Source organism: Mercurialis annua, linkage group LG1-X (genome assembly GCF_937616625.2).
Source record: "Mercurialis annua linkage group LG1-X, ddMerAnnu1.2, whole genome shotgun sequence".
In the NCBI taxonomy this organism is placed as follows: Eukaryota; Viridiplantae; Streptophyta; class Magnoliopsida; order Malpighiales; family Euphorbiaceae; genus Mercurialis; species Mercurialis annua.
Window position 1 is genome coordinate 65,938,848 of NC_065570.1, and position 27,049 is coordinate 65,965,896.

Below are 27,049 nucleotides of genomic sequence, written 5' to 3' on the forward strand. Positions count from 1 at the left end.
CCATAACAAAACTGGACAAACATCAAATCATAAAATGAAATAAATTTGTTGTCTGTCCATTTGTGGCCTCAAAGACTGAAAATAATGCATTGGGTAACATATTTTCAGAAAAATAATAGTAATTGAATATATACAAAATATGCTTACAAAATGTTGGAATTGCCAGGTTGGTTCTGGTCCATGCAAAGACTGAGTCCACAGCTACCAGCAATAGCGGATCCAGAAATATTTTATAAAATAGATAAAATTATACCAAAAAATTATAAAATTTATAAAATAAATAAAATTAACAAAATACAAAATTTAAAGTGGGACAATACTTCAAATTTTAAGGCAAAAAAATCTATAGTATTGATTATATATTTATGTTTATATTTATTTGACGATTCCAAATAATAAATTGGTCAATTGTCCACCATAAACTCTTCCTATGTCCGCCTCTGACTACCAGATTTGCTTTGTTAAGCTCAATGCTGCCATGACGGGTCCTGTTCAAATGCATTTAGGCCGGACTCGATCGAATTTAATTCTTTCATCCATTTAGATTAGCTCAAATTTAATATTTAAATTTGGTATGAATATTAAATTTATATTAGATTTTTTTAAGTGTAAATAGTGATTTAATCAAAATTAAAATGCAAACTATGTTCATAAAAATCGAACATGAAATAAACTCGGGCTTGTTTTAGAGTTTACAAAAAAAAATGACTGAGCAAATATGCCTTTAATGTCTATAGAGGAGACCATTGCCTCTAATGTCACATAAGATTTTTTTTAACAGGAGTTAAATTTTGTGAATATTTAGAGGTTAATTTTTTTGTTTTTGGGATTTTAAGCATGTTTATTGATCTTTTTAGACACTAGCTTATATGACTGTTGCAATATTATTTAGGGGCATATTCCCCTTTTCCTAAACAAATACTCCTGCGAGTAAGGAGCTCTATTTGAAAGATTTTTGTTTGGTGCTACAGTAAATAAACTTTTTATTTACTGGTTTGGGATGTCACATGGGGATGTAGCTCAAATGGTAGAGCGCTCGCTTTGCATGCGAGAGGTACAGGGTTCGATACCCTGCATCTCCATTTTATTTTTTATATTTAATTTTAATTATTAATTTAATTACTAAACAAAACAAGATTTTAGACTTCAAAATTTTCAAAATTCGAACTAAATAAATCATAAAATATCAACACAAATTTCCTGCTGTCTAGACATCAGAAAATTCCTGCAAATTAATTATAAATTGGTTGATTACCACTAAAAAAATCTATTCATATATATTTAAAAAATTATAGAAAAATTAAATTGAAAATAGATGGATAACAAATTTTAACCAACTTAACTATATTTTTCTTAAGGGTTAATGTCAAAAAAATCAAGAACTTTACACGTTTTCTCATTTTAATCACGCAGTTTAAAATTTCTCATTTTCATGCACGAACTACCACTTTTTCTCAAATTCATGCACGATGCTGAGGTGACACTCATTCATTGGTGTAAAATGACCTCCACCTCAGCGAATTACACCAATGGAGCTGTGACACCTCAGCACCGTGCATGAATTTGAGAAAAAGTGTTAGTTCGTGCATGAAAATGAGAAATTTTAAACTGCATGATTAAAATGAGAAAACGTGTAAAGTTGGTAAATTTTTATGACATAAAACCTTTTCTTAATTATTGTGTTGATCCAAATGGCCAATTATTTTAAGACGCGGAAGTAATTATTAATATAATTAAGTAAAACTCTTTATTAGTTAATAACTTAATACTGATATTATATACATTTGTTTGAACACTAGATTTATGGACATCGGGATGCCATGTATTTGTATGGAATTAAATAGTCAAGAGAATGCATACACTTTTTTTATATAAAAATTATGCTTTTAAACTTGAATTTAGTATTAGAACACAATGTTTGAAGCGTGTAAATAGACATACAAAAAAAATTATTGTTCAAAACAAGATCGAAAAAGTATTGACAAGAAGCGTAAACAAGTAAAATAAGGTCGAATTATATACATTTAATTTAATGATTTATGTTTAAGCATAATTATTAGACAATTTAAAATATAGATTTATTTTTTTTTATTTTTATTTGAAATATAATTAGTTGATTGAAATTATTTGATAAAAAAATTGGCTGAAAGAACACTGGTGCAAATTAAAATATTACAAGTTCAAATTTGTATCTAAAATTTGGTTAATAGTTCAGTCCTTGACCAAATTGCCTAAATTAATCAATTTTCATTTAATTAATTAGGGATCGAAATTAAAAAATTGATAAATAAAAATAAAAATTGATAAAATTTATGTTCAACAAACTACCACTTAACTTATACCCTATTTTTATTACTAAATTATTTCTCATTTTCAACAAACTACCACTTAACTTATACCCTATTTTCTATTTAATCATACAAGTTAAGTGGTAGTTTGTTGAAAATTATAAAGGATTATTTCTCAAGTGAGCGAGCAATTAGATTTGTAAAAAGTCGGAACTGTGATTTTTTCTTGAACATTAGTCAACAATAACAAACAAGTTCATGCTATGTCTTTATAGATTAGAGACAATTACGATTTTAATATTAACATCATCATCATCATCATGTAATTGCAGTAGTCCTAAAAATACTCGCCGCCTGGTCGAATGGATAATGAAGTGAAGAACTACTAGAATACCCATTTGAGTTTTCGTCCTGCTTAATGACCGTGAAGATAAGAATAATCAGAAGTCATACAAACAAGTGACGATGTAGTTTGCCACCCATTTGCAGTACAAAGAGCAGAGAGCGTCATCGAAGAGTGTAATTGAAACAACAAAGAAAGAAAAAAGTATCCTTACCTGGATATGAAGTGCACAAAGCATGAACTATTACATTGAATCACCAATGAGTCAGCCAGCCAACAACTACGCATTTGTTTGATGATGATGAGCCTTTTATTGCCTGCCTCAATTCCTTCGCCTTGTTTGAATCATTTGGTTACGATGGCGAGGAGACATTCACAGATCGACCATCAATAATTCATGTCATAGCTTTTAATATATTTAGACCAGAAATGCCATGGCCTTGTAGTCGAAATTTAATAAAACCTCATCAGTGAATTCTCTCCTTAATTTAATTTGTTCACTGTTCGAGGATTGTATTCCGTTAAACTATCTGTTCTATTCATGCGTTCTAAACAGGAAAGGGTCAATATACGATCCTTACTGTAGTGCATTTCGTCTCACTCCTGAAAAGCACAACAATGCTAATAGGTGGTACGCAACAGAAAACTGTAACCATGATATAACCTTTCGAATAAGGCAATAGGTCAAAACTTAAAAACAAGCTGATAAGTGAATATGATTACCAACAAAATCTTCATTAAAAATAAATCAGGAATCACATGGAAATGAATGTATCCAGAAAAAAAATAAGAAACTATAGACAACAAATAGAAATTATAACAGTTTCCTTTACAATACTTCATCCTGTTGAGCATATAACAAACCGTTATCGTTTTCAAGAGGCAATGACGGTGGGGTTCCAGGCGGAATACAAGCATCACCATTCTCACCAGCACAGATGCACAATGCCTCAGCATCCCTGACAACTGCATCAAGATCGATCTGGCCGCTCAGCTCATTGATGAATTTTAAGAGTGTATCGAAGTCCATAAGTTCCCCCATTATCTTGTTGCGATACCTCTTCAAAATTGCAACACATACATACAGGTGAAAGTGCTCAGACAAATGATGGGTCCATAATACCTCCCACATCCTCATCGTTTTCTCATATTCGAATTCTCTGATATTTAGAACATATTAGAACATCAGAAAAAGCTATTAAGAACCAACTGCAGCATCAGAATTTTTTTCCCTAAAAAGAAAAGCATGCACTTTAAAGACTTTAAAGTGAAATGGGTCCAGGTATATACCTTTTAAATTGTATTAAAATCCAGCGGAAGCAAAAGAAATAATTCAAGCAGTCATTCTGCTTAAAATAGTTGTGCAAGGGACTGTCTAGCAATTCTACCAGCTGCCACAAAAAATCATACAAAATACAGGACTTCCTTTCAGCTCTTCTCAAAACAATAACCCCAAATAGATACTATCTAGACAACCTTTATTGTAGATATAACCAAAAAATGAACAGTTACATCCACAACTTTACCATATAATATAAATTTGATACCATCAGAGAGAGAGAGAGAGACCTTGGATAGTGCAAAAAGTTGGGAGTGCATGCCACTTTGGTCACGATTAAAGTTGGGTCCAAGACGTTCCATTAATGCCACAAAACACCAAAATGCTTCTGATTCATCTTCCATCACAAACAAAATTGGAGATAGCAAATCACTCATACCCTGTGAGACAAAGACCAAAAGAACATAAGCAAGCAAAGTATAGAAGAAACTGAACTATCTACAAACAGGAAGCGAGTGAAACCATTTAAAGATCAGCAATAACCGTTTATTGGTCCTGGGGAAGATTGTAAAATACAAATATAAAATGACCCAGAACAACACCGAATGAACTAGATCATTCTGATACATATCTCACATTTATATATTGTTTCTGGAGTAATATCAAATAGAGATAGAAAAATTAGATCATTAGACATTCCAATATAGAGAGGAAAGACCAACAAGATCTAGCAGTTTCCATTGCACCAAAATTATCTAATTGCATTAAGGCTTGGCCTCTGTTGACTGCAATATTGGATCTATTGCAAAATCAAGTTATAAAATGAGTCCATGGATGTTACTTCTGAGTTTATGTGCATATAAAATTTGCATAAAAAAACTACTAAATAATAATTGTAAGAAGTTCGAGCAACTGCTCTCCGAAAAAAAAACCAATAAAATGAGCGACTAGTTACCTGACAATAACCAAGATCGAAGTTATAAAAGGAGTATGTCAACAGAATATCACGTAAGATATTCACGTTTGGATTGTCATCCCCATCATAAAATAAATGTGACCGATCAGTCCTCACCTTGAAAAAAAAATGATGCAATAATAGATAAAAGTTGCTTCAGTAAGTATTAAAATAAAAAGATTGGAAGTTATAAGACAACTATACTAGTTACTTTCAGTCATACCACATCTTTGTCTACAAGGCCTTTCCTTTCCCTAAACTTTGTAAATCTTTTTGCTTGTTCAGAAGAGATACTCTGCATAGAGAAGAGATGGAACTATGTATTAAGTTTTAAAGGAGAGCTCAACAGAATATTACAAAGACTTTTAGTAAAAGCAAGAGGACATGATGTCCTGTATGTGACACAGAAGTTCATATCAAAATTTGGCCCATTAGTGATATAGAACACCTTGTGTCATACTTCCAATCAAACAGTAGAACTTTCAACAACTATCATCTTTATGTAAACAGAATTTATCACCAACATGCATTCCATAATACTCCACCTTACCAGTATCATTTAGCATTCTTTTACTGTGATAGAATCACAATGTCTACATCTGTATAAGAATCATATGGAATTGACCATGTAAACCTCGCAGACACTGTCTGATACTAAAATTCCACTCAATTGGCTACTAAGTACTAATTTTGGAAAGGTCAAACCAGATACAATCAAATATATTTATCCACAAAACAATGCATTAGCATATTATAGGAACCATTGCAGTCTTTGAAATAAAGGGCAGAAGCACAATTAGAATTCTAAGGACAGTCAACAGACATGTCTAAAAAACAAAATGGAAACTGAAGGGGGAAAGGAAGAAACTAGAACCCTCCCCCTCCCTCTCTTAAAGAAAAGAAAAAAAGATTGTCTATACAGGGAAGATAAGAGAAAGTAGCCCTCATGCCCTCATGTAGACATCTATTCAGGGATTATGATTAAAATATCATCAAACCTGCCATTGGTTCTTCACGGTTTCATATTCCAACTTTTTAGTGTACCGGAGACATTCCCTTTCTGCAGACGTTGAGTCATATGCATAATATCCCAACAGAAATGCCCAGACCTATAGCCATAATCAAGAGTTTTTAAAAAGAAAAAGTTATTTAAACAGCATTAGAATCTGCTAACGTAGTATTAATTATTTAAACAAACCTCTTTCCTTAATGTGTGCTCAACTCCTCCGTAGAATATTCTCTTCCTGAAATCTTTTGAATCTGTGACCCGCCCCTCAGAATCCAAAAACATGGACCACTACAGACAAAATAGAAGAGTTCCCGAAAACATTCCAGAGTTAAAAGCCATTACCACCCAATGATTAAGCAATGCAATAAAATGAAATCCATTCCAGTAAACAATCCAGAGTTGAAGACCATTACCGCCCAAAGATTGAGCAACACAATAGAATGAAATCCATTCAGCAATGGGATTGTATAAAAGTACTTGTTATTTAAGGATGTCTTTGGTCTTAAAATCAATAATGCATATAGATACACAGTAAACCAGACAATAACCTTCCAATTAAAAAAAATACTTGAGATCACAGTCTTAAGTTGTCAAAAAATAATATTTAAGTGAATACAACTTCATACAAATGATTTTGTTTTGCTGACCAAATTAAACCTAATGAAATTGTATCAGCACATAAAATAATTACGAAAACGACATACAACTGGCAGAATAGCAAGTTTATATACAGATGCTAAGAAAGCCAAGAACTTAGATATCCAAACAATTATCCCATCAGCATATAGACCCAAATTGCTTAGAGATTGGATGAGTTCAGCAAATGACTGTGAATAAACTCATAAGCCGATAACAAAAGAAGGAACAATGTGCCAGATTTCAGAAAGAAAAGAATTGGCATTTTAGAGAGCATAAGTGAGAAATCTGCCATTAAATAGTGCAAGGAGAAAGATAACTCACCTCTTCAAAACCCAAAGGTGGCTGTCGTGGTTTTCCCCAGACGAGAGAGAGTTTGTCAAACTGCCAAGACAGGAAAAATCAACTCCATATATAGCAGAAGAAATAGTTATAAGTACTTATCGACACAAAATGGAAGTAATAAATAAAAATTATGAAAAAATTGTCGAAATCAAATCTTAGGGCCAGGCTACTATAAAACTTACAAACTAGAAAAAAAGTTCAAGCTAAATTTCTTTTTACAGCTACATCATCACATGAGCAATGAAGTTCAATGCGAGAAACTGTACCACTTTCTGATGGTAAGAAATTAAATTTTCCTTTACATGCATTAAGGGAGAAAATAAAAAACATGCACAAGGCATATTGTATACTAGCTTAACCTCGGATGAAAGAAGCATCCAGGCATCCCAAATGACATGCGGCAGCATTGGGCTATATGAGTTAGTGTTCATCATTCCCTAGTTTGATCTACATGCTAATGAATGAGTTACAATATTAGTGCCAGCAGCAATCAATTTAGAGAAGCAATGCAATCATTGCATTCTTAAACAAGGCATGAGAATCCAACCTCCACACCATGCAAGTCCACTTCTTATTATTTCAACTTAAAGTAAGGTATATCAAATGCGTGACAAAGTACAAATAATGAGACAAAATTTAAGTCAAAGATTTTTACTCAAATAATAAATCTTGTTAGAAAGACCCGAAAAATTCATAGCTATTTTCTTGTAAAAACTCATTTACTACAGAATATCAGTTACAAACTGATAATTACATTGAAAAGGAGTAGAATAGCAAGGAAAGAATTGAACCCATAACTAAACTATATGGTCCTCTTTATACCTCCTTAAAATTGATTAGCTCAAAAGGTCCTACACTGGTGGCAGCTTCTTCAAAAATTCCGGTTCCCTACATATGGGTTTCTATTTAAAAAGCGTGGAGGTCTATATCAGATTGCCCTGAAATTGAAGTTTTACTTGATTCCCAAACTAAAATGAGTATTGCAGACAGAGTTTACCCTGATTTTTCAGCTATGATCCTAGTAGTAAGAATTTTTTATTATCATTATTTATGTAAGAAATTTTTTATTATCCTTAAAGATACATATAAAGAATTCTGAGCAATTTCAACTGCCAATGTAGAAGAATGCTGATGATTAAAAGGCACTTGCCTTGCCATTTTTTTAACCACATGATATAAAATTTCTGAGAGAGAAGGGTGAGCCAGCAGGCCCAAATTAGTAACCTTATATTCTCTTTCGTTTAAACAATAGTCATTATAGCTAAGTCTGATTTATAATCCCCTTAAATGCAATTTTCTAAAATAAATTGCAAAAACAATTTAGCCTATCTATTTAATTTTCTGCTTATGTAATTCTAGAAAAGAACATAATCTCGCAGCATATATGCACCGGTAAAAAGATTGAAATGAGAAAATAATGCTTTTTGTGCTACAAACAGTGTGTGAATATATATATATATATATATATATATATATATATATATATTAACTATGCATGTCTCATCATAATCACATTGGCTAGTGAAATACAAACCAGCAAAACACATTGTTGAAAAGCCTGTATGTGTATGTGCACCTCTCTTCAGAAATGCAACAGACTACAATTTGCAAGATGTGATACCAAATATCTAGACAACAATCCAAGCTTGACACTAATAACTATATGGATATGGGCACTTATACACATATGAGAATTCAGGTAAATATAAGCACTGGCCCTTTATAATCATGAGCCTATCAAAGTGTATATGATTTGTGAAAAGCATATAACAAAGCTGTTAAATAGATACATTTGCTTTTAAAGAAGATGCACAAAGACCTCTGTGGTTAATTAAATGACATAATGATTTGCAGAGATGTGCAACGATCTGTGTGTTTGATCAAATAACAGGGTAATTTTCATAGGTACTAAAAAATAAAATTTCCAAGCCAATAGCATTTTACCTCCAGAGGATCTGAGGGTACAGGACTTCTAACAGGAACTTCCTCTGCATCTTTTCGTGTCCTGTGAGGACTACTATCAAGAGAAGACTGACTATAGGTCTTCCTCTCACTACCATCAAAACCATTGCTTTGATTTTCCCGAAATAGTTGTGAAGTTGTGTCCCGAGCAAATTTCGTTACAAGAGAGAATTTTTCCAATACTTGGATTGAGAGATCCCGAGCAGGATCATTACTCCTTTGCCTATGCCTACCACCATGTTGAGAAATACTGGAACTTCCACTTTGGACATTCCCATCAACTCTCTCTTGGCTCTCATAAGATGGAGACCCAATAGCTGAAGTAGATGCTGAAGCCGCACTTGCCATAGGAACAGCCCTTGGCAACTCCAAAGAGGACAATGTTCTCTATTGAAAGCATTAAAGGATGAAGCAGTTAAGAGCCATAAATAGCCAGGGAGAAAATATAGATACGTTGATTCTCGTTATAAATACAATGTTAGATTTTTATATCTAAGCTAAAATTGCAAGAGTTGACTTAAACATAACAAAAGCTAAAGACTGGATAGGTACATGCGAGTAGAAAGTAGAAACCAAGATCTAATGTTAGTTTATTTTGCAAATTTAGATGGGCATAGATCAATAAATGAAAAAGATAGACATGCTAGGGTTGTGCATTTGGTTCCAACTGAAACGAACCGAAATTTCATTTTTTTTCCAAAACTGGACCGAACCAGTCGATTTTGTTTGATTTTTTAGTCCGGTTTGCACTAAAACTTGACTGAAATATTTAACGCCCAAAACCAAAACTAAACTAAGCAAAAAAAAACGCTATTTTTTTTATAATATCAAACCGAACCTAGCCAAATTTCTCTGTTAAGTTTGGTTTGATTTTTGCACATCCCTAATAATTGCATTTGTACTCAAAAACCAAGAAAAAAACAAACAATTCCACTCACCTGCAAAGGATTTTGAAAATCATTAACAAGAAATACATTTGCATCTTCCAGTGACCTGAAATAAATTACATTCAATTATAAGAAATGGCATGTGTAAAAATGAATGAATCAAAGTTGGATCAAGAGCAAACAGATTTACAAATCTTGCTCATATATCAATTGGTAAAAGAAAATCCACAGCAGATTGCAATTCCAAGGAGTAAATAAAATAAAATTAAATGCATAATTTGACGGCACAGTTGATAATATATTAGTATGTAGTGGTCTAAAGTAACAATCATGTGATGCCGTACACATGTAAAACAGCATTCTTCCTCTTCTATAAAAATACATGAAAGCTTCAATTAGATGTCAATAAGGTTAAAGCAAAGGGAAACCATGAAAGCTTCTAATGTTAAGATCATATGAAATACTCAAGAAGCGAGGGGAGAAAGATCTAGAAGAAACCATTGGGGAGAAATTTGTGTACAAATGAGTTGCTTTAACCTCCATGTGGGAGCTTCTAACCCTAAAACATGTAAATATTCCTCAACCAAATACTCCACAAAAAACAGAGGAACAACACTTCACATTATACCCTGCGCTACAAAGTTCCCACCCACTTCCCAACAAGCATCATCAGTATGTCAAACAACATAGATGACAATATCTGCAAACTGGCATGGGAGGCAATAAACTAAAATCAACTCATCCAAGAAAGACTATAATCAATTCCTGGTACTCAGCAAGCAATATCCTACTTATCGTCCTAAAATTTTGCTGATTAAAAATGTTGCCCCTATGTATTAGAAAAAAAAAAGGCTAAAACAATCATTAAAATCCACAGGTAAAGAAAAGAGACCAATGTAAAAATTATAAATCTCTTAAACATGTAGCAAACAAATCTAATCATAGAACATGATAAGTGAGATTTCGATGAATCAAACTTGGCCTTACAAATATAAAAATCTGTTTATTTGTCATCTATCTATCTATCTATCTAAAGAGAGAGGGAGGGGAGGAAGAGAGAGAGTAAGCTAACATAACAGAATTGCATAATAAATCAGCAACCAACCTCACAATAAAAGCATGCTGCTTTAACGTAGCAAGGAATTCTTTGACTCCTCCATTATAAAAATAAAGAGGAGGAAATGCAAGCCCTGCATGACAAACAACAATTTTTTTAACAAGCAAACTAGACAAGAACCAATGGAATGGGTATAAACCGAATAGAAGGCTCACATAACCAACCAAACATCTGTACCAAAAGTAGAGTAATCAAGCATTATAATTAAAGAGATTGAAGACAAAGTGATTTTACATCATTGATTCAAAAGTCCATTACTTCTACTAATGTCTACTTAAAAAGTTTCCATGAAATAAATAAAACTCATGCACTCAACATAAATCGCTATGTAAAAAGAAAGCAAGAGTATGAATCAATTAAGTTCAAGTGGTCTTTTCCCAAATCACTAATACTCCTCTCTCTTTTTTTTTGCAATTTCGCCAAAGAGATGTCCATAAGTTTCAGAAACAAAATAAAACTTAAAACGATTTTTCCTCATAGGACACACTGCAGTGCTGTTAAGACAGCTAGGACTCATTCTTTCTTATGTTAAGTCAACAAAACAAGTAAATGATTAATAAATCATTCAGCTATAATATCGTTCAAAACCTACATAAATAGCTACAAAATCACATCACCTATATGAAACTAATCAGCACGTTATATCATTTTACCTGATGATAAAACAACAATTATGTACTGCCAACCAAGAGTTGGAGTATGACGACGAATTGAACGCACATCCGCAAAAGGCACAGCTCTTATAGTATAGAGATTCATGTCTATACGAAAAAAATCACATCAATCAGCTACATTCACATATTACAAACAAACAAACAGTAAGTTAAAATTAGGGTTTATCAATTAACCAACCTTTCTCAGTCAATCTGGCATTTGATGGTTGTCCTTTGTATGGAATCCAAGTCTAAAACATCAAACAGATTCACTGACATAAACATTTACTGACACAATTCAAACAATATTACCAATATTTACTGAAAAGGGAAAAATACCATAAAAAGAGAAGAAGCTTGTTTAATAAGCTTTAAACGACCACTAATTCTCTCAGAAGCAAATTGAGTGGGATGAATGGTAACATTATCTTTCATATAAACAACTTCAGCAGCACCTTCTTCAAGTTCGCTACTGTTACTTCTTTTACTGCTGGAATCGCTTCTCGTCATCATCACACTCGCTGATCCCTGCACAATAAATCAAAATCAATGAACTGTTACAACCTACAAAATTCTAAATCGACAATTAATTATAATAGCACATTAGCGCGAGCGTTGGTTGATTGATCGATTGAAATGAAATCAAATTGGCTTACTTGCTGAATCGAAGCAGCGTAATCGGCGTCGTCGGATAAATCGTGAAGCTCAGTTTCCAGCATGGTTAGATTATGTGAGATTTTGTTTTCTATTTGTAATTGAGAGAGCAGGTAACTCAATTTTTTTTATTTTTTTTATTGTTATTTTCTTAGCCAAGAAGGATTGAAGAATGGTAGTTTTGGATGGGGAACAAGTAACGAGGGAAACGGAGAGTAAATACTGACCCCGCGTAAAATAGATTATGGGCCCACTGAAGCAGCCCGCTTTTGGTACGGGGTCCGTGAAATTTTCTGGTTAGTCCCTTTTATTTGGGCTTTTTATATAAAATACAGGAAATCAGCCACTATTTTCTTTTATACGGCCCAACCCAAATCTTTACTTTACCTACCTCATTTTCTTATTTTGATAACTTGTACTTCAAATTCCTTTCTTTTATACGATTTTTCTTATTTCTCTCAATCATTCTTCTTCTCCACGATTTTTTTTGAGTTGTGAAAGAAAATTTTCACGATTTCTGCTCCTTCGCTTCCGCCGTTCCGCCTCCTCCGTTCCGCCGTTCTGCCTTCATCGTTCCGCCTTCGCCGTTTCGCCTCCATCGTTCCGCCTTTGTCTCGCCGCACCATCTTTCTTTTATCTTTATAATTTTAGATCTGAAATTTTTTGTTCTTTTTTTTTATTTCAGATCTGTAATTTGTTTATCTTTTACTGTTGATTCACCATTAAACATGTATAAAGAGTATCTTTAAAGAATCCAATACTTATTCCATGTTCTATAGAATAATTTTGTGATTTTATATAATAAAATTTTGTTATTTCTGCATTTTTTTGTGTTTTGTTGTATTTCTGCGTTTTCTTTATTCTGCAGAACGATTTGTTTATAATGATTGATTGCTGAATTATTGTAATGTTACAGTGTTGTTGATTTTATGTTGACTTGATGTTGATATTATGTTGATATCTACTGATTCTTTTTATTTTAACATTGACAACTAAGATAATATTGTCTGTGAAATACACTTTCGTTGGATGAAATGAAACTGTATCATAACCGTCTTTGTTGAAATTTAGTTAGGTATGAGAGGTGGAACGCAAAATAATTATACAAGTGATTTTGAAGAAACTGTGCAGCTGTAAAGAGAATTGAGAAAAAAATATATTTTAAAATAGATTTCTTTAATTTGTGAACTGTTGTGTTGGTGTATATTTAATATATTTTTATTTTTATATGTAAAAATAATTTTATTCTTTCATTTGAATTATTGTTGTTGTTTTTTCATATTATTTTGATTACTTACTCTGCTAATATATTTATCTGATTCATTTATTTTAAACATTTTATACTTTTGTTGTTCTTTAGTAAAATTACTACTATTATATTAACAAGTTATCAACATAATGTCAACATGATATCAACAATTAATGCTAATTTAGTCAAGATGTTTGTAAAATAAGAACATCGATTGATTTAAGTCAAAAACAATCAACATATTATCAAAAACATGTCAATAGCTCATCAATACAGTAATTTAAGACTAACTTTATTTTTCTTTTAATGATTGAAAAATCAACATGTTATCAACAGTATATCAACAACATGTCAACATAAAATTGAAAATCAAAAAAAGTTGAAATACTTATCAACATAATGTCAACAATAAATCAACAAAGAATCAACAATTAAAGCTAATTTAGTCAAGATGTTTGTAAAATGAGAACATTGATTGATTTAAGTCAAAAACAATCAACATATTATCAAAAACATATCAATAGCTCATTAATACATCAATTTAAGACTAAGTTTATTTTTCTTTCAATGATTGAAAAATCAACATGTTATCAACAGTATATCAACAACATGTCAACATAAAATTGAAAATCAAAAAAAGTTGAAATACATATGAACATAATGTCAACAATAAATCAACAACGAATCAACATAAGGAATAAAATAAAACATAATTTTTTGAAAAATTATGACAATCGATAAAATATCAACAAGAAATCAACAACATGTCAACATGATAATGCTAACATATCCTTATTTAATCTCATTTAGATTTTGTTTTTTTTAGTTATTTCACGCACAAAATTATCTAATTTGCTAATGTTTTTTTTAGAATAAATTTTTTCAATGTTAAAATTAAGGAAATACCAACTAATTATCAACACAAAATCAACATAAAATCAACAACACTGTAATATTATAATATTTCAGCAATCAATCATCATCAATAAATCGAACTGCAGAATAAAAAACACAGAAATACAACCAAACACAAAAAATGCAGAAATAACAAAAATTTATTCCATATAATCATAAATTTATATTACATAACATGAAATTAGCATTATATTCTTAAAATATAATCTCTATACATGTTTAATGGTGAAAAAACAGTAAAAAAATAGTAGATCTGAAAATAAAAAAGAAGAAGAAGAAGAACAGTTAATAAATTATAGATCTGAAATCAAATAGATGACGACGATGAGCCGAGGAGATGATGGCGTTGACGAAGATGACAACGGAGACGATGATGAGAACGATGACGGAGGAGCGGAGGAACAGAGGACGGCTCAGCGGAAGACGGCGAACGGTAAAAAAAAGAGAGGAAGAACTGAGAGGAAGAGAGAATTGAATGATGAGGAGAGAGAAAATAAATGAAATTATGATTTGTATGCTGTTAGGGTTTGATATATAGAGTCCGTATAAAAGTTATAATTCAGTCCGCACATGGTAGTTTAGAAAACTCAAACCTGCACCCGTATAAAAGTTATAAAGTGGGCAAAGTAGGTTGTTTGTGTAAAAAGCCCCTTTTATTTTGACTAGTACGGTGCTGAAAGTCCACTTGAAAATTCACGGTCACCAATTTTATAATTTGAATTTTATACTCTCTTTTTTGCACAAATAAACTTTTGAATTATAAAATACAAAACCTTATTTGGTAACACCCATATTCTCTAGCATATTACCATATCTCTTAGATTTTGCAAAGTTTTTTGTCGAATTTCTCTCCATTGTTCTATTAACCAAATCTTTTCCATTTTAATTTGAATTTAGGTTTGATATTGTAAAAAATAGGTCTTCCACAAACCAATCTTCTAGAAAATTAAAATTTACTGCTGTCTGAGGAAGATGAAGAGATTTCCGGCGTCCGATCCGAAAGTAAGTCTATTCGGGAGTGGCTCCCCTCAAGTCCTCAATTCCTCAATTTCTCTCCATTCCACCGTTAGATAAATGACACCACATTAAAATTTATCCAACGGTTATATTATATTTAGTGATTTAAAGATTAGAAACTTACTAATTTGTATTTCCAATCCCTATCAAATTAAGCGCCAAAATAATTTATTTTTGTGTGCCAAAGTTCCGATCAAGATAAAGAATTGAATTTTTTAATTTTGGCTTCCTGTTGTTTCATACCCAAAGCGTAGATTTGCTTTACATGTTCTTCTTCAAAAACTAATTTTTGAAATTTTTGTCTGTCGTGCAATTAATTGAATTGCATGTTTAGATGTTTTAAATTATTTTTTTTTTCTATTTTTCTTCAAAAGCTAATCTTTATCAAAACTTTGTTATTAGTATTCTCAATTCTGTAACAAATTTATATGAATTTTATGTTCAATTTTTACAGTTAGTGTGCTGGGTTCGTATAATTTTTTTTATGAAGACGAAAATGTGTATTAGCACTTTTTGATCTTAGGTTAATAAGAGAGATTTGCAGAAGTTTCAGAAAAAGAAATCACTAAATAAAATATAAACCGTTGAATAAATTTTAATGTGGTGTCATATATCCAACGGTGGAATGGAGGGAAATGGAGGAATTGAGGACTTGAGGGGAGCCACACCCAGTCTATTCATATAAAGTGTATGATGTCTGAACCTAAAATTCCTTTATAGATGTACCGATTATGATTTTTCTTAACAATTTCAAATTCTATTATTTAAATTTCTTTACTCCATTGAATTGTAATCGACAAGCGCGATTTGGTTCAATTTCTTACAAAAAATACATGTAATGGTGAGCAGGCGATTCGAGATGTGTGTGTTATTTGTTTCTTTTGATTAAATTTTTATCCAAAGGATGTGATTTGATTTTTTTAACTAAGATGGATTAGAATAGAGTCAAGTTGTTGAAATTTTATTGAATCTTTTTTCAAATTACTGGTGTATTGTACATTTTAATATATATTGTTGTTAGTTTTATCTGAATTTACTTTATGATGTTAATATCATTTTTATTATATGTAGTTAACTAATGATTAACTATGTGTAAACTAACAGTTAACCAGTGTTTTTCTTTTATCATGTTTTTAAAGCATATATATAGTGTATTTATGGTGTTTTTATAGTGTAAGAATAATGTATATATATAGTGTGTGTGTGTGTATAGTGTATCTATGATATATTTATAGTATTTTTGTGGTCCATAAAGACAGACCCGGCCCTAGGCCTCACAATTTCTGTAGCCACGTATTGCTATAGTTTACTTTTATAGTTATATACTGCACAAGACAATGAAGGTCAAAGACATTAGCTACTAATAAATCTTTAATATTTACAACGGTAATTAAATCAACCAAAATCAATTTGGTTACCTTAAATTTTATTAAATCTGAGTAACGGTACCATTTAAAAAATCAAAATAGAACTACTTTAACAATTGTCAGACATTCTTTATAATTTTTTTTTTTAGAAAATTCTATATTATTCACTATATTTTTGTAAAATTTGAAAGTTTCATAATTTTTTTCTAGTTTTATTATTTCTTTTCCAAATTATTATTACTAGTTAACATTGTTTTTCTCCTTTTTACTTATTAATTCAGCCTATTATAGATTATTTTAATAAGCTAAATTTCTAAAATATCTAAAATATTAAGGTAATTAAATAATGATTTTGCATTTCAAAAAACTAAAAAGTAGATTTTTATAAAGTATTTAAATGAATTACATTTAGTTGATAAAAATTTGGACTGCCACGCACTAAAAGCTTCATTTAAAAAAAATAAAGAGTTCTTATTTTTATTATTACAATTATATTTTGAACTTTTTATGTCTTTGGTTTAATGTATTAAATTTATATTAGGTAATTTATTATTTTAAATAAAATATTATCAATTATTGTTAAAAAATTAATATATATTTTATATATATTTTATCGCCTAGGGCCTCATTTTTTCTAAGGCCGGCCCTGCATAAAGACACTGCAAATACACCATAAACACTGCAAATACACCATAAATACTGCAAATGCACCATATATATACTAAAAAAAACTACAGAAATACACCAAAAAACATAGATATCCCGAAATACACCAGGAATACACTATAAATACACCAAAAATACACTATAACGTAAATATATTATAAATCACTACAAATACATCATAAATCAATTTGTTCTTTACAAAATCAGTAGCAATAAACAAATATATGAATAAGAGAAAGACAAAATAATTATATATAATAGAACAATTTTATAAATAAAGAAATTATAGATCTACAAAAATGGTATAAGCGCTAGACACAAAGTGTCAAGGTCGTGGGTTCAATTACTCCCACAAGCGCTCCTCCCTTTCCAATTATCAAAAAAAAAAAATGAAAACAAAGATTTATATTTTCTTTTATAACTAAACAACACATTATTTTCTATAAATATAAAAATCTTCATCTTTTATTTTTCTTTAAATAAATTTTGAAAAAATAGTAAGAAAATTATAAATAGCAATAGAAGATAATATGTTATAATAATGGTAGAAATTAAAAATATAATACTACGTTATAATTTATTTTGAAATACACTTGACCGGTTCAATTAGCGGTCGATCCGCTCAAACCGGCGACTTCGCCAGTTAATGGTTCGGTTTTTAAAATACCGTTTTCATCCATTTACTACTCATTTAACAAATAATTATTCTTTTATAATTCATACTCTTTATATAATGAGTGGGCATGGAGGAGTAAATGGATATGGGTGACAATTATCACCACACGATTGTCACCTCTACTCAAGATTAAGAAAGCTTAGTTGGTGAGAGAGTTGGCTGATTCTACTTTTAACCAATTAAACCATCTAGTCCAATTCTTAATAACTAGGTTAAAGTTCAATTTTTCTTCTGGTTTGGTTACCAATTTCTAAAAACTAAAACAAAACCAGAAATTATATTTTTACTTATTTTAACTCAACCCGACGTTTTTCTATTTGTTTCCGCCGAACTAAAATCAAAATTTTGATTTGATTCTTTTCGCTTTAAATGGTTTGGTTATGTTTTTTTTATTTAGTCTAGTAAATATATGGATATGCATACATCAGTTCGATTCTAGTTTAAAAATCGAAAGTGTTCAGCTTTTTAAGCTAAGAAACCAAACCAAAATTAAAATTGAATACTAAATAGCATTTTATCCGCACGAGACAGAAAAATATTAGTATTTATATTATTATAATAAATTTAATAATATTTTTTGAAATTATTATTGACTTAGCTTTTAACATAAATATCTTTATAAACTTATTTTTAATATTATATTTTCTAAAAATAATATTTTATCTATTTATTTTGTAATCAATTTTAATTTTATTTAAATTAACAGTGCAATTAATTTAGAGTACTCTATATCTTTTAAATTTTGTACTTAAATTATTATAATGATACTAATTAGTTAAATTAATTCTTAATTTGAATATACTATTTTAAAAATAATAATTTTTTATTGTTATGTAAAAGAAAGTTGATTCTTATCTATAAGTTATCAATTAAAAGTAATTGACAGTAAAAGGCTATCTGGTGCATAGGCTATTCAGATTAAAATAGTAATTAATTTTTAATTAAATAAATAAAAAATAGCTTTATGATTATCCTTTTAAAACTATGAACGATTACAGTAAACCATTTAATATTTACTAAATTAGTAATTTTAATAATTAATAAAATAAAATTAATTTTAATACTACGTTTTATTTAATATTCAATAACTTAATATTTTTAATAATTAATTTACTATGTATTTTAATTATTAAAGAGTTGACCGTGTAGCTAAATATGTTTAGAAATATGGACAAATAAAAGAAATGGAGGCAGTAAATTAAGCAAAAATAGAAGAAAATCAGTTTCTGGATTTTATCCAATTCCAATTTAAGTACAAAATCTCTGAAATCAAATAATAAGAGAAACTAATCAACGCAATAAAAGGAAAAGATCGAAAGGCAGTTGGGACCTACAGCCAAAATATTAAAACCACGTGTCCGTTACCTATTTAATCTGGACCTTCTCTTCATTCCTTTTCTGACACAATCTGAATCATGCACTGTCTCTTCAGTCCTGCTCACTAAAACACAGTGCCGTTTTGGTACTTTATTTCCTTCTTTCACCATCAAATTTGAGAATTACAGAGCGACACGATTTCTGGGTTTATGGAGTTAGAGAAGACTAAGACGGTGTTACCACTTAACGTGGATTCTACAGAAGAGAAGCACAAAAATGAGACTGTTATGACCACAAGAGGAGCTTATGCTGCCGTTTCTTACATGGCCAGTGCAGGTTCATTTCTTTTTATTTATTTGTTTGAATTTGAATGTGTTCTTTTTTGCATGGGAAAGAAAATAAAAACCAGTTTAATCAATTTTGCGTTTCTTGATTCTTTGGATTGCTATGATGAGTAGTGGCATTAGAAAGGTTGTTATTAATTCACTATAATGTCAGGTTTTAATGTTTGAATGGTTTAAAAGAAGAAGAAATTCAAGGGAAAAGGAGAAAAAGAATTGTTCTTATTGGCTTAGAAAAAGTAATGAAAAAAATGGTTCAAAGAGATAATGTGGTGGTGGTGGTGGGGTGGGCCTGAGATATATAATGGAGGAGTAGACAGTTTTTAGTATTGAAACTGTAACTTTACTATACATGTTCTAATTCTACTTAGCAATGACAATAGTATGGATTTAGAAATGATTAACCATGAACAATTGTGATTATTTATAAGTTCAAGATTATGTAAGATAGTTGAGATTTCAAAAGCGTACAGGAATTAATGTGATATAGGGAAACAGAGGCATGCTTTGTGGGTAAGGACATATAGACTCGTGGGTAGGGGTGGTAGAAACGTGTTGGCAGGTTGTGTTTGCATCGTATCGATTCACTCTGTCGACACGATAAAGGCTAATACGAACAGGAAATGAAAGTTAAACGTGTCAACCTTTTGTAATCCGTTCAATCTTGTGTGTCTATTACAGGTCATACATACACGATCTATTTGACTCATTTACTGTAAATAGGTCGAATATGAATCATATTAATACAACCATTTATTCAAATTGTTCGAATATGGATAACACCAACATGATGTGACACGGCACAACATGTTTTAATCCGTGTCATGAATGGGTTGGACGAATACGCCTGTCAACGCTCGACACGACACGTTTAAAGTCGTGTTATAAACTGATTGATCCAATCCGCTAATGTATTATTTTTCAGTATTAGGTGAATCGTGTTTGCATGTTATGCCCCCTTTTAGCACCCTTATTCGCGGGTGATCCCAACTCGTGAACACTTAACATGCTAGATTGCTGTAAAACCATGTTTGTGATAGCTTGATATTGAGAGGAAGATCCTTTTCTCCAAATGAAATGTTTTTATTTGTGCGACATTTTGACTAGTCTGATCATGCCTTATCATTTTATCATGCAGTTCTCTTGATAATGTTCAACAAAGCAGCTCTTTCTTCTTACAGTTTCCAATATGCAAATGTCATTACACTTTTTCAGGTATTTATTTTACCCTTCACTCTCTCAGACCAGACCATGTATTTGATCTCTTATTTCTTTGCTGCCTGTGCTAGCATTGATGTATTACAATAACCAGCTTGTTAACATTATTAATAGCTAAAGTTTGGATCTATGTTGCACGGAAATTCTCGAATCCTACGTTTCAGCATTTAATTTCCATTTTTGGAAAGGCTTATGAAACTCCGAGTTTCTATATTTATAACTTATTCTTGTTTGTTTCACCGTTTTCTATTTCGGACGTTTTCCGTTTCAACGCTTTCGTTTCTGTGCTACATAGGTTTTGACTATCTTTTAGCTGTAATTTGTTTTATAAGCCTGAATCAATTTGGCAGCATTGTGGAATATTATAAATTAACAGAATTCCATCATATTCTGTCTATATGCACATTTCGAAAAGCAGAATTAACAATATCTAGATGCTTGTTTTGAATCTAGCCAAACCAGAGAATTTTGATTGAATAATATACTTTTTTAAGATCAACTCGTTTTATAGTAACTGGGACCTGTTTTAATCCTTTTTTTGTGAGTTTTGCAGATGTTATGTTCATGTTTGTTTCTCTATATGATGAGATGGTCGAAGATTATATCTTTTACAAATGATGAATCGCACAGAATGACACATAACCCAATAAAATTAGTACCTGTTAAGACATTGCTACACACTCTTCCTCTGGCACTTTCATACTTGCTCTACATGGTATGTATTCACGGACATAGAATAAAATCGATATTTATCTCGTGATTTACACGAATTTGGTGATTCGTTCTAATTTTATCCCTTTTCTTTATATGTTCTTAATTTAGCTGGTGACGATGGAATCAGTGCGTGCCATAAGCGTTCCCATGTATACCTCGATTAGAAGGACTACTGTGGCCTTCACAATGATTGCAGAGTATCTTTTGATCGGCAAGAAACATTCGTTACCTGTCGTTGGCAGGTACGCAGCCTTAATTTCGATACTCATTAATATACTGTCCATTGCTTATGACTAAGATTGTTCTGCAACTATGGTAATAACCCGAGCATTCTATTCGTGTGCAAAATAAGCTTATCCAGCGCTTAGGATGTCATATTTCGACTATATTGTAGGAGTCAGATATATTTGCTTGTTAAAAATAGAAAATAGTCTTTTTTTCTAAATATGTTATGTTTATTAACATTATTTATTATGAAAAATACCAAGGATTTCACCAGTGTGGGGATAATTATACTTGGTGCATTTATTGCTGGAGCTCGAGACTTGTCATTTGATGCGTACGGCTATACTGTTGTCTTCATAGCAAATATCTGCACGGCCGTATATCTTGCTTTAATTTCTCGAATTGGTAATACCATAATCCCATAACTACTTATTTCTTACATGTTATTGAAGATGTAAAACATTTTATTAGTTTATTATGATTTTTCGATTTTTTCAGGTAAATCTAGTGGTCTTAGTAGCTTCGGTCTTATGTGGTGCAACGGTAAGATAAGAGGACTAACATAACATTATAAGTTGGTCTTTAACTTATAACCATGTCATAAAATTATGTATTTTAATTTTATAGGTTTAATATGTGCACCGATCTTGCTTGTATGGACGTCGATCCGTGGTGACCTCAAAGCCACTATGAACTTCCCTTATCTAACATGGCCAGGATTTCAGGTGCCTTAACTACACTAAATGAACCATATCTTTATAATCTTATAAGCTGTTGCTCTGTTCATCTGCCTAAAATTTGTGGCTCGACTTTAAAGCTCGAAACAATTCAATAAATAAACAAATTGGAAACTGCCACTCATAAATATTATTTCCATTATTGAGTTATATACTGTTATACATAATCATTGTAATTGCTAAATGTCTGCATCTATCAGAATTAGTAGCATTTGTTCAAAATATCATCAATACTAATGATCGATAAATAAATGAAATTGCTAAAATGTATTGCAGGTTGTGATGTTTCTCTCCTGTGTCATGGCTTTCTTCATAAATTATTTTGTCTTTTTGAATACAACACTCAATTCAGCTCTCACTCAGACAATCTGTGGAAATATGAAGGTGATTATTACATTCATTTTCATCCTAAACATTTGCAGATGTAAATTACCCTTTTGATTTATTAACTTACTCTGAATTTTTATGTTATAGGACTTATTTACGGTTACACTTGGCTGGCTGCTATTCGGTGGGCTTCCATTTGATCTAGTGAGCATAATCTCCTTTTAGTCTTAACTATCTATTGTAACGATTGTAAAATGAATTTATCTACCAACAATTATATTTCATTTTCCATATATATATATATATATACACCTTAATCTTTAAATCTTGGTCTGGTCCAATGTGTATTATCATATATTTTCTTGGCTCGTTTGGAGAATTTCCTATATAACGTGGTGCAATGACTTGTACAGTGAAAATAACTTGTTAGAACAAAACACCGTCGTTTTAGTGAATCACTTAATGAATTTTATTCCGATTAGGATTTTTTATTATACAAGTCATTGCGCCGTGTCAGACAAGACACTGGCCAAGGGTAAATTTGGAAAAATTTAAAAAATATTGGATCAAATTGGCAAAGTTTAAATATAATAGTATAAATTAGGATTAATTTCAATAAAATACCAAACCTTACGGATTTTGTCAGTTATAACCAAACATTTAAAAATCGTCTATTTTAGCCAATTTCGGAATATTTGAAACCTTTTCTAGTCATTCGTGAATAAAACAGAAAAATTTGCTATTCGTCAATGGGATAAACTAACCGATTTTGAATGATTTCAATAGAAAAAGTTTCAAATATCTTATATCATTCAAAATCGGTTAGTTTAGTTCATTGACGAATGACACATTTTTCGGTTTTATTCACGAATGGTTAACAAATGTTCCAAATATCTTAAAATTGTCTAAAATAGACGATTTTTAAAGTCTTGGTTATAATTGACAAAATCCATAAAGGTTTGGTATTTTATTGAGATTAACCCTATAAATGAACTATAATTGTTGGTAGATAAATCCATTTTGCCTATAATGTTAGCGTGTTAATATGAGCTCGGTGTGACAGTGCATAATGTGGATTTGGCTGTGTGTTTGCAGTTGAATATCGTAGGCCAGTCTCTTGGTTTCTTTGGATCCTGCTTGTATGCCTACAGCAAAATGAAAGGGAAATAAAATGTAAAAAGGTGGAGTTATATGATGGACGAAAATTACACACAAATATGGATGATTAACAATTAAAACTTCAGATGCATTTTTTTGACTTCAATATAACTCCACCTTTTTACATTTTATTAGTCGAGCTGCTTTTCAAATTCTATTCGAGCATCATCCGTGGACTAAACCTATCACATTATGACACGTCATTAAAATAATGGCACTATCGTAATTTACTATTTAAAAGTGTAAATAAATAATAAATAAAATTACGATAGTGCCATAATTTTAATGACGTGTCATAATATGATAGGTTAGTCCACGGATGATGTGGTAGAATGAGTCTATCTAAGAATCTCTCTCAATGGTAATATATATATATATATAGAATTTTGTGTATCAGATAATTAAAAAGATTGTCTGTATTAGTCGAGCTGCTTTTCAAATTCTATGAGAGGAACAAGGATGTTTGGCTGGCCCTTTATTATTCTCATGATAATAATGTTATGGTTAGTGGCGATCATCGGTTGGTTCTGTTCGGTTTTGAATCAACCAAAACTGACTGTGCCAAAATTGTCTAAATCTACGACTAAAACGTAGTTTATTTATTGGCTTTAAAATTCGGTTTGGACTTATTTTCAAAATTTAAATAAAAATCTTAAAATTTTAGGTAAAATAACAAAAAAAGCACCGGAATTTAAATTTAAAGTCAATTTTTTTTATTAAGTTTGAAAAGTTCGGTTCGGTCAGTTTTTGGTTATTTTGGATTTACAACCTGCAAATTAAACCGTTAACCGAATTCCAAATTTTTCTAAATTACCCACCAAACCAAACTGTTTTTACCGAAAACCGAATCAAACAACAAATTTCGGTTTAGTTTGATTTTTTAGTCCGGTTTGATTTTTCAGTCTAATTTGATTTTTGCACATTTATTGATTTGTTTTTTTTTATTATTTGGGGCTCCAGAATTTTCTAAGGAGGATTTCATTATAGAATTTAGTAGGATATATTATTTGAGCCACACTTAATTGGTCATATTGATTTGGTATGTTCATCTACTCCTAAAAAGGGAAAAATATATTTGTACAAAATTTTGTGAGTCTTATATTCTTACATTTCATTTCTCTTTCTATAAATACTTTTAAGAGTTTAAAATTATATATTTATAATTTATCGAAAAAATGCTTTTTTATATTTATAATTTTGATCTATTTGTCAAATATATTTTTAAAAATAATTTGAACCTAATTCAATAATTTTACAAATTGTGACAACTATATTCAAAAAAATAATTATATCTATTTTTAAATTTTATTTTTACAAGTCTTTAATTCCATTAATAATTGATGTTTTATTTCAGTTTTGGAAGAGTTATGTGATTTAATTTTTAAAATTACAAAATAAGATTTAAATTAAAGGTTTGAAATATTATTTCAATTTTCAAATTGTTGACAAATTAATATGTCCAAATTTATTTTAGAGATAAATTTATTAAAATGATTAATGTGGTATAAAAAATTACTGTGCCTAATTTATTCTTATAATTTTTCTTTTTTACAATTTAACGTTCCGGTGTTTCCATTCTACATGTTATATAGATTAGGCTATGGATGAACGATCTAAAATAAATTTACTTTTGTTATTTAGTTTTCTAAATATTTTTTTTTATAAAAATAATTATCAATTTTTCAATGGTTAGTCATCCAAAAACACCGTTAATAATTTAAAAATATACCATATTTTGAGTTTTTTCGTTTATGTCTCCATCTTTCAAAATTTTCAATTTTAATCTATTTTTTAATTTTTCAGTTTCGATTATAGTCGTTTTTTTCGAATTGGAGTCTAAAAAAGAATTCAAATACATCTTTTATATTGCTTTTATTTGTATTTTTATCATACAAAATTTCAAAAATGGATTAATATGAAGAATTTTTTTGAATTTTTTTCACTCCAATTTAAATAAATGGTTATGATTAAAACTGAAAATTGAAAAACAACTTAAAATTGAAGATTTTAAAATGTGGGACCATAAATAAAAAAAGTTGAAAATTGAGGTATTTTTGTATGATTAATATAATTCCAATATGGGCATTTTCATTCTTTTTCTATCGTCCAACAATTATAAAAGAAAATAGGCTAAACCTATTTTGAGGTCCCTGAACTATACGATTTTGATTTATCAGGTCACTCAATCTCTATTTGGCCTTTTCAGGTTCCTAGATTTTTATTTTTTGGTTCATTAGGTCCCTCAATTTTTATTTGACTTTCTCAGATCTCTAAATTTTCATTTTTTGCTTCGTAGCTGCCTAAACTTTTGTTTTTCCCTTCATTAAATCCATAAATAGATCTCCGTTAAAGGATCTAATGAATCAAAAAAAATAAAAGTTTAGAAATCTGAAAAAGCCAAATGGAAGTGGAAGGACTTGATGAACCATAAAATGAAAATTTAGAGACCCTAGGAAGCCAAATAAAAATTTAAAAATCTAATAAATCAAAATTGTATAGTTTAGAGATTCCAAAATGGATTTAGCCATGAAAATAAACAAGCAATTGCAGAGATGATCATGTATGTATAACTCATTTCATGTGCTGAAAATGTAAGGTCTATTCAAACTCCCATGGCCCGTAAAACTCTGGTAAATGTCATACTCTAAGCATCTACACAATCTGACAGAGATATTAGAAGCATTCATTGTGTAAGTAAATCCTACACACAATTATATATCAAAATATTTCAATTGGGTGGGATTATTCAGGTGGGATCATTAAGCATCAAATATTGTGACTCCTCTTTTCTGGTGCAATCTCTCTTTTAAAAAAGAAAATATCATCTAAACCGGACCCATATGATCAATTAAATTTTTAAAAATACGAAATTAATCTTTTTTAATATTTACTTAGTTGGACCTATACATTTTATAGAAAAACCATTATTGTATACATCGAGTTCATCACATATAATTACTGAGTCTACCTAAAAATTTCCCTTATTTTTATCTG

At 30.4% G+C, this 27,049-nt stretch overlaps 2 protein-coding genes and 1 non-coding gene across 3 annotated transcripts; 2 read left to right on the forward strand and 1 right to left on the reverse strand.

The window, feature by feature from the left end:
* The first annotated feature begins 1,009 nt into the window (after positions 1 to 1,009).
* On the forward strand, positions 1,010 to 1,082 carry TRNAA-UGC (transfer RNA alanine (anticodon UGC)). The gene has a single exon. It is a non-coding gene; the product is annotated as a tRNA-Ala (tRNA).
* A 2,265-nt stretch (positions 1,083 to 3,347) lies between these two features.
* Positions 3,348 to 12,322, reverse strand: LOC126663409 (uncharacterized). The gene is made up of 15 exons (XM_050356422.2): positions 12,131 to 12,322; positions 11,814 to 12,002; positions 11,674 to 11,725; positions 11,475 to 11,582; positions 10,810 to 10,894; positions 9,756 to 9,810; positions 8,800 to 9,204; positions 6,835 to 6,894; positions 6,064 to 6,162; positions 5,864 to 5,974; positions 5,089 to 5,160; positions 4,866 to 4,982; positions 4,201 to 4,350; positions 3,922 to 4,022; positions 3,348 to 3,791 (listed from the first exon to the last, which is right to left on the reverse strand). The coding sequence occupies exons 1-15, from the start codon at positions 12,191 to 12,193 to the stop codon at positions 3,461 to 3,463; spliced, it is 1,998 nt and encodes a 665-aa protein (XP_050212379.1). The 5' UTR covers positions 12,194 to 12,322; the 3' UTR covers positions 3,348 to 3,460.
* Positions 12,323 to 19,382: 7,060 nt separating this feature from the next.
* LOC126664824 (UDP-N-acetylglucosamine transporter UGNT1-like) lies at positions 19,383 to 24,270 on the forward strand. Its single transcript, XM_050357386.2, has 10 exons — positions 19,383 to 19,671; positions 20,815 to 20,891; positions 21,448 to 21,609; positions 21,717 to 21,850; positions 22,108 to 22,238; positions 22,332 to 22,376; positions 22,461 to 22,558; positions 22,847 to 22,954; positions 23,045 to 23,101; positions 23,993 to 24,270. Exons 1-10 carry the CDS (start codon positions 19,545 to 19,547, stop codon positions 24,065 to 24,067), a joined length of 1,014 nt encoding a protein of 337 aa, XP_050213343.1. The 5' UTR covers positions 19,383 to 19,544; the 3' UTR covers positions 24,068 to 24,270.
* Positions 24,271 to 27,049: the final 2,779 nt, after the last annotated feature.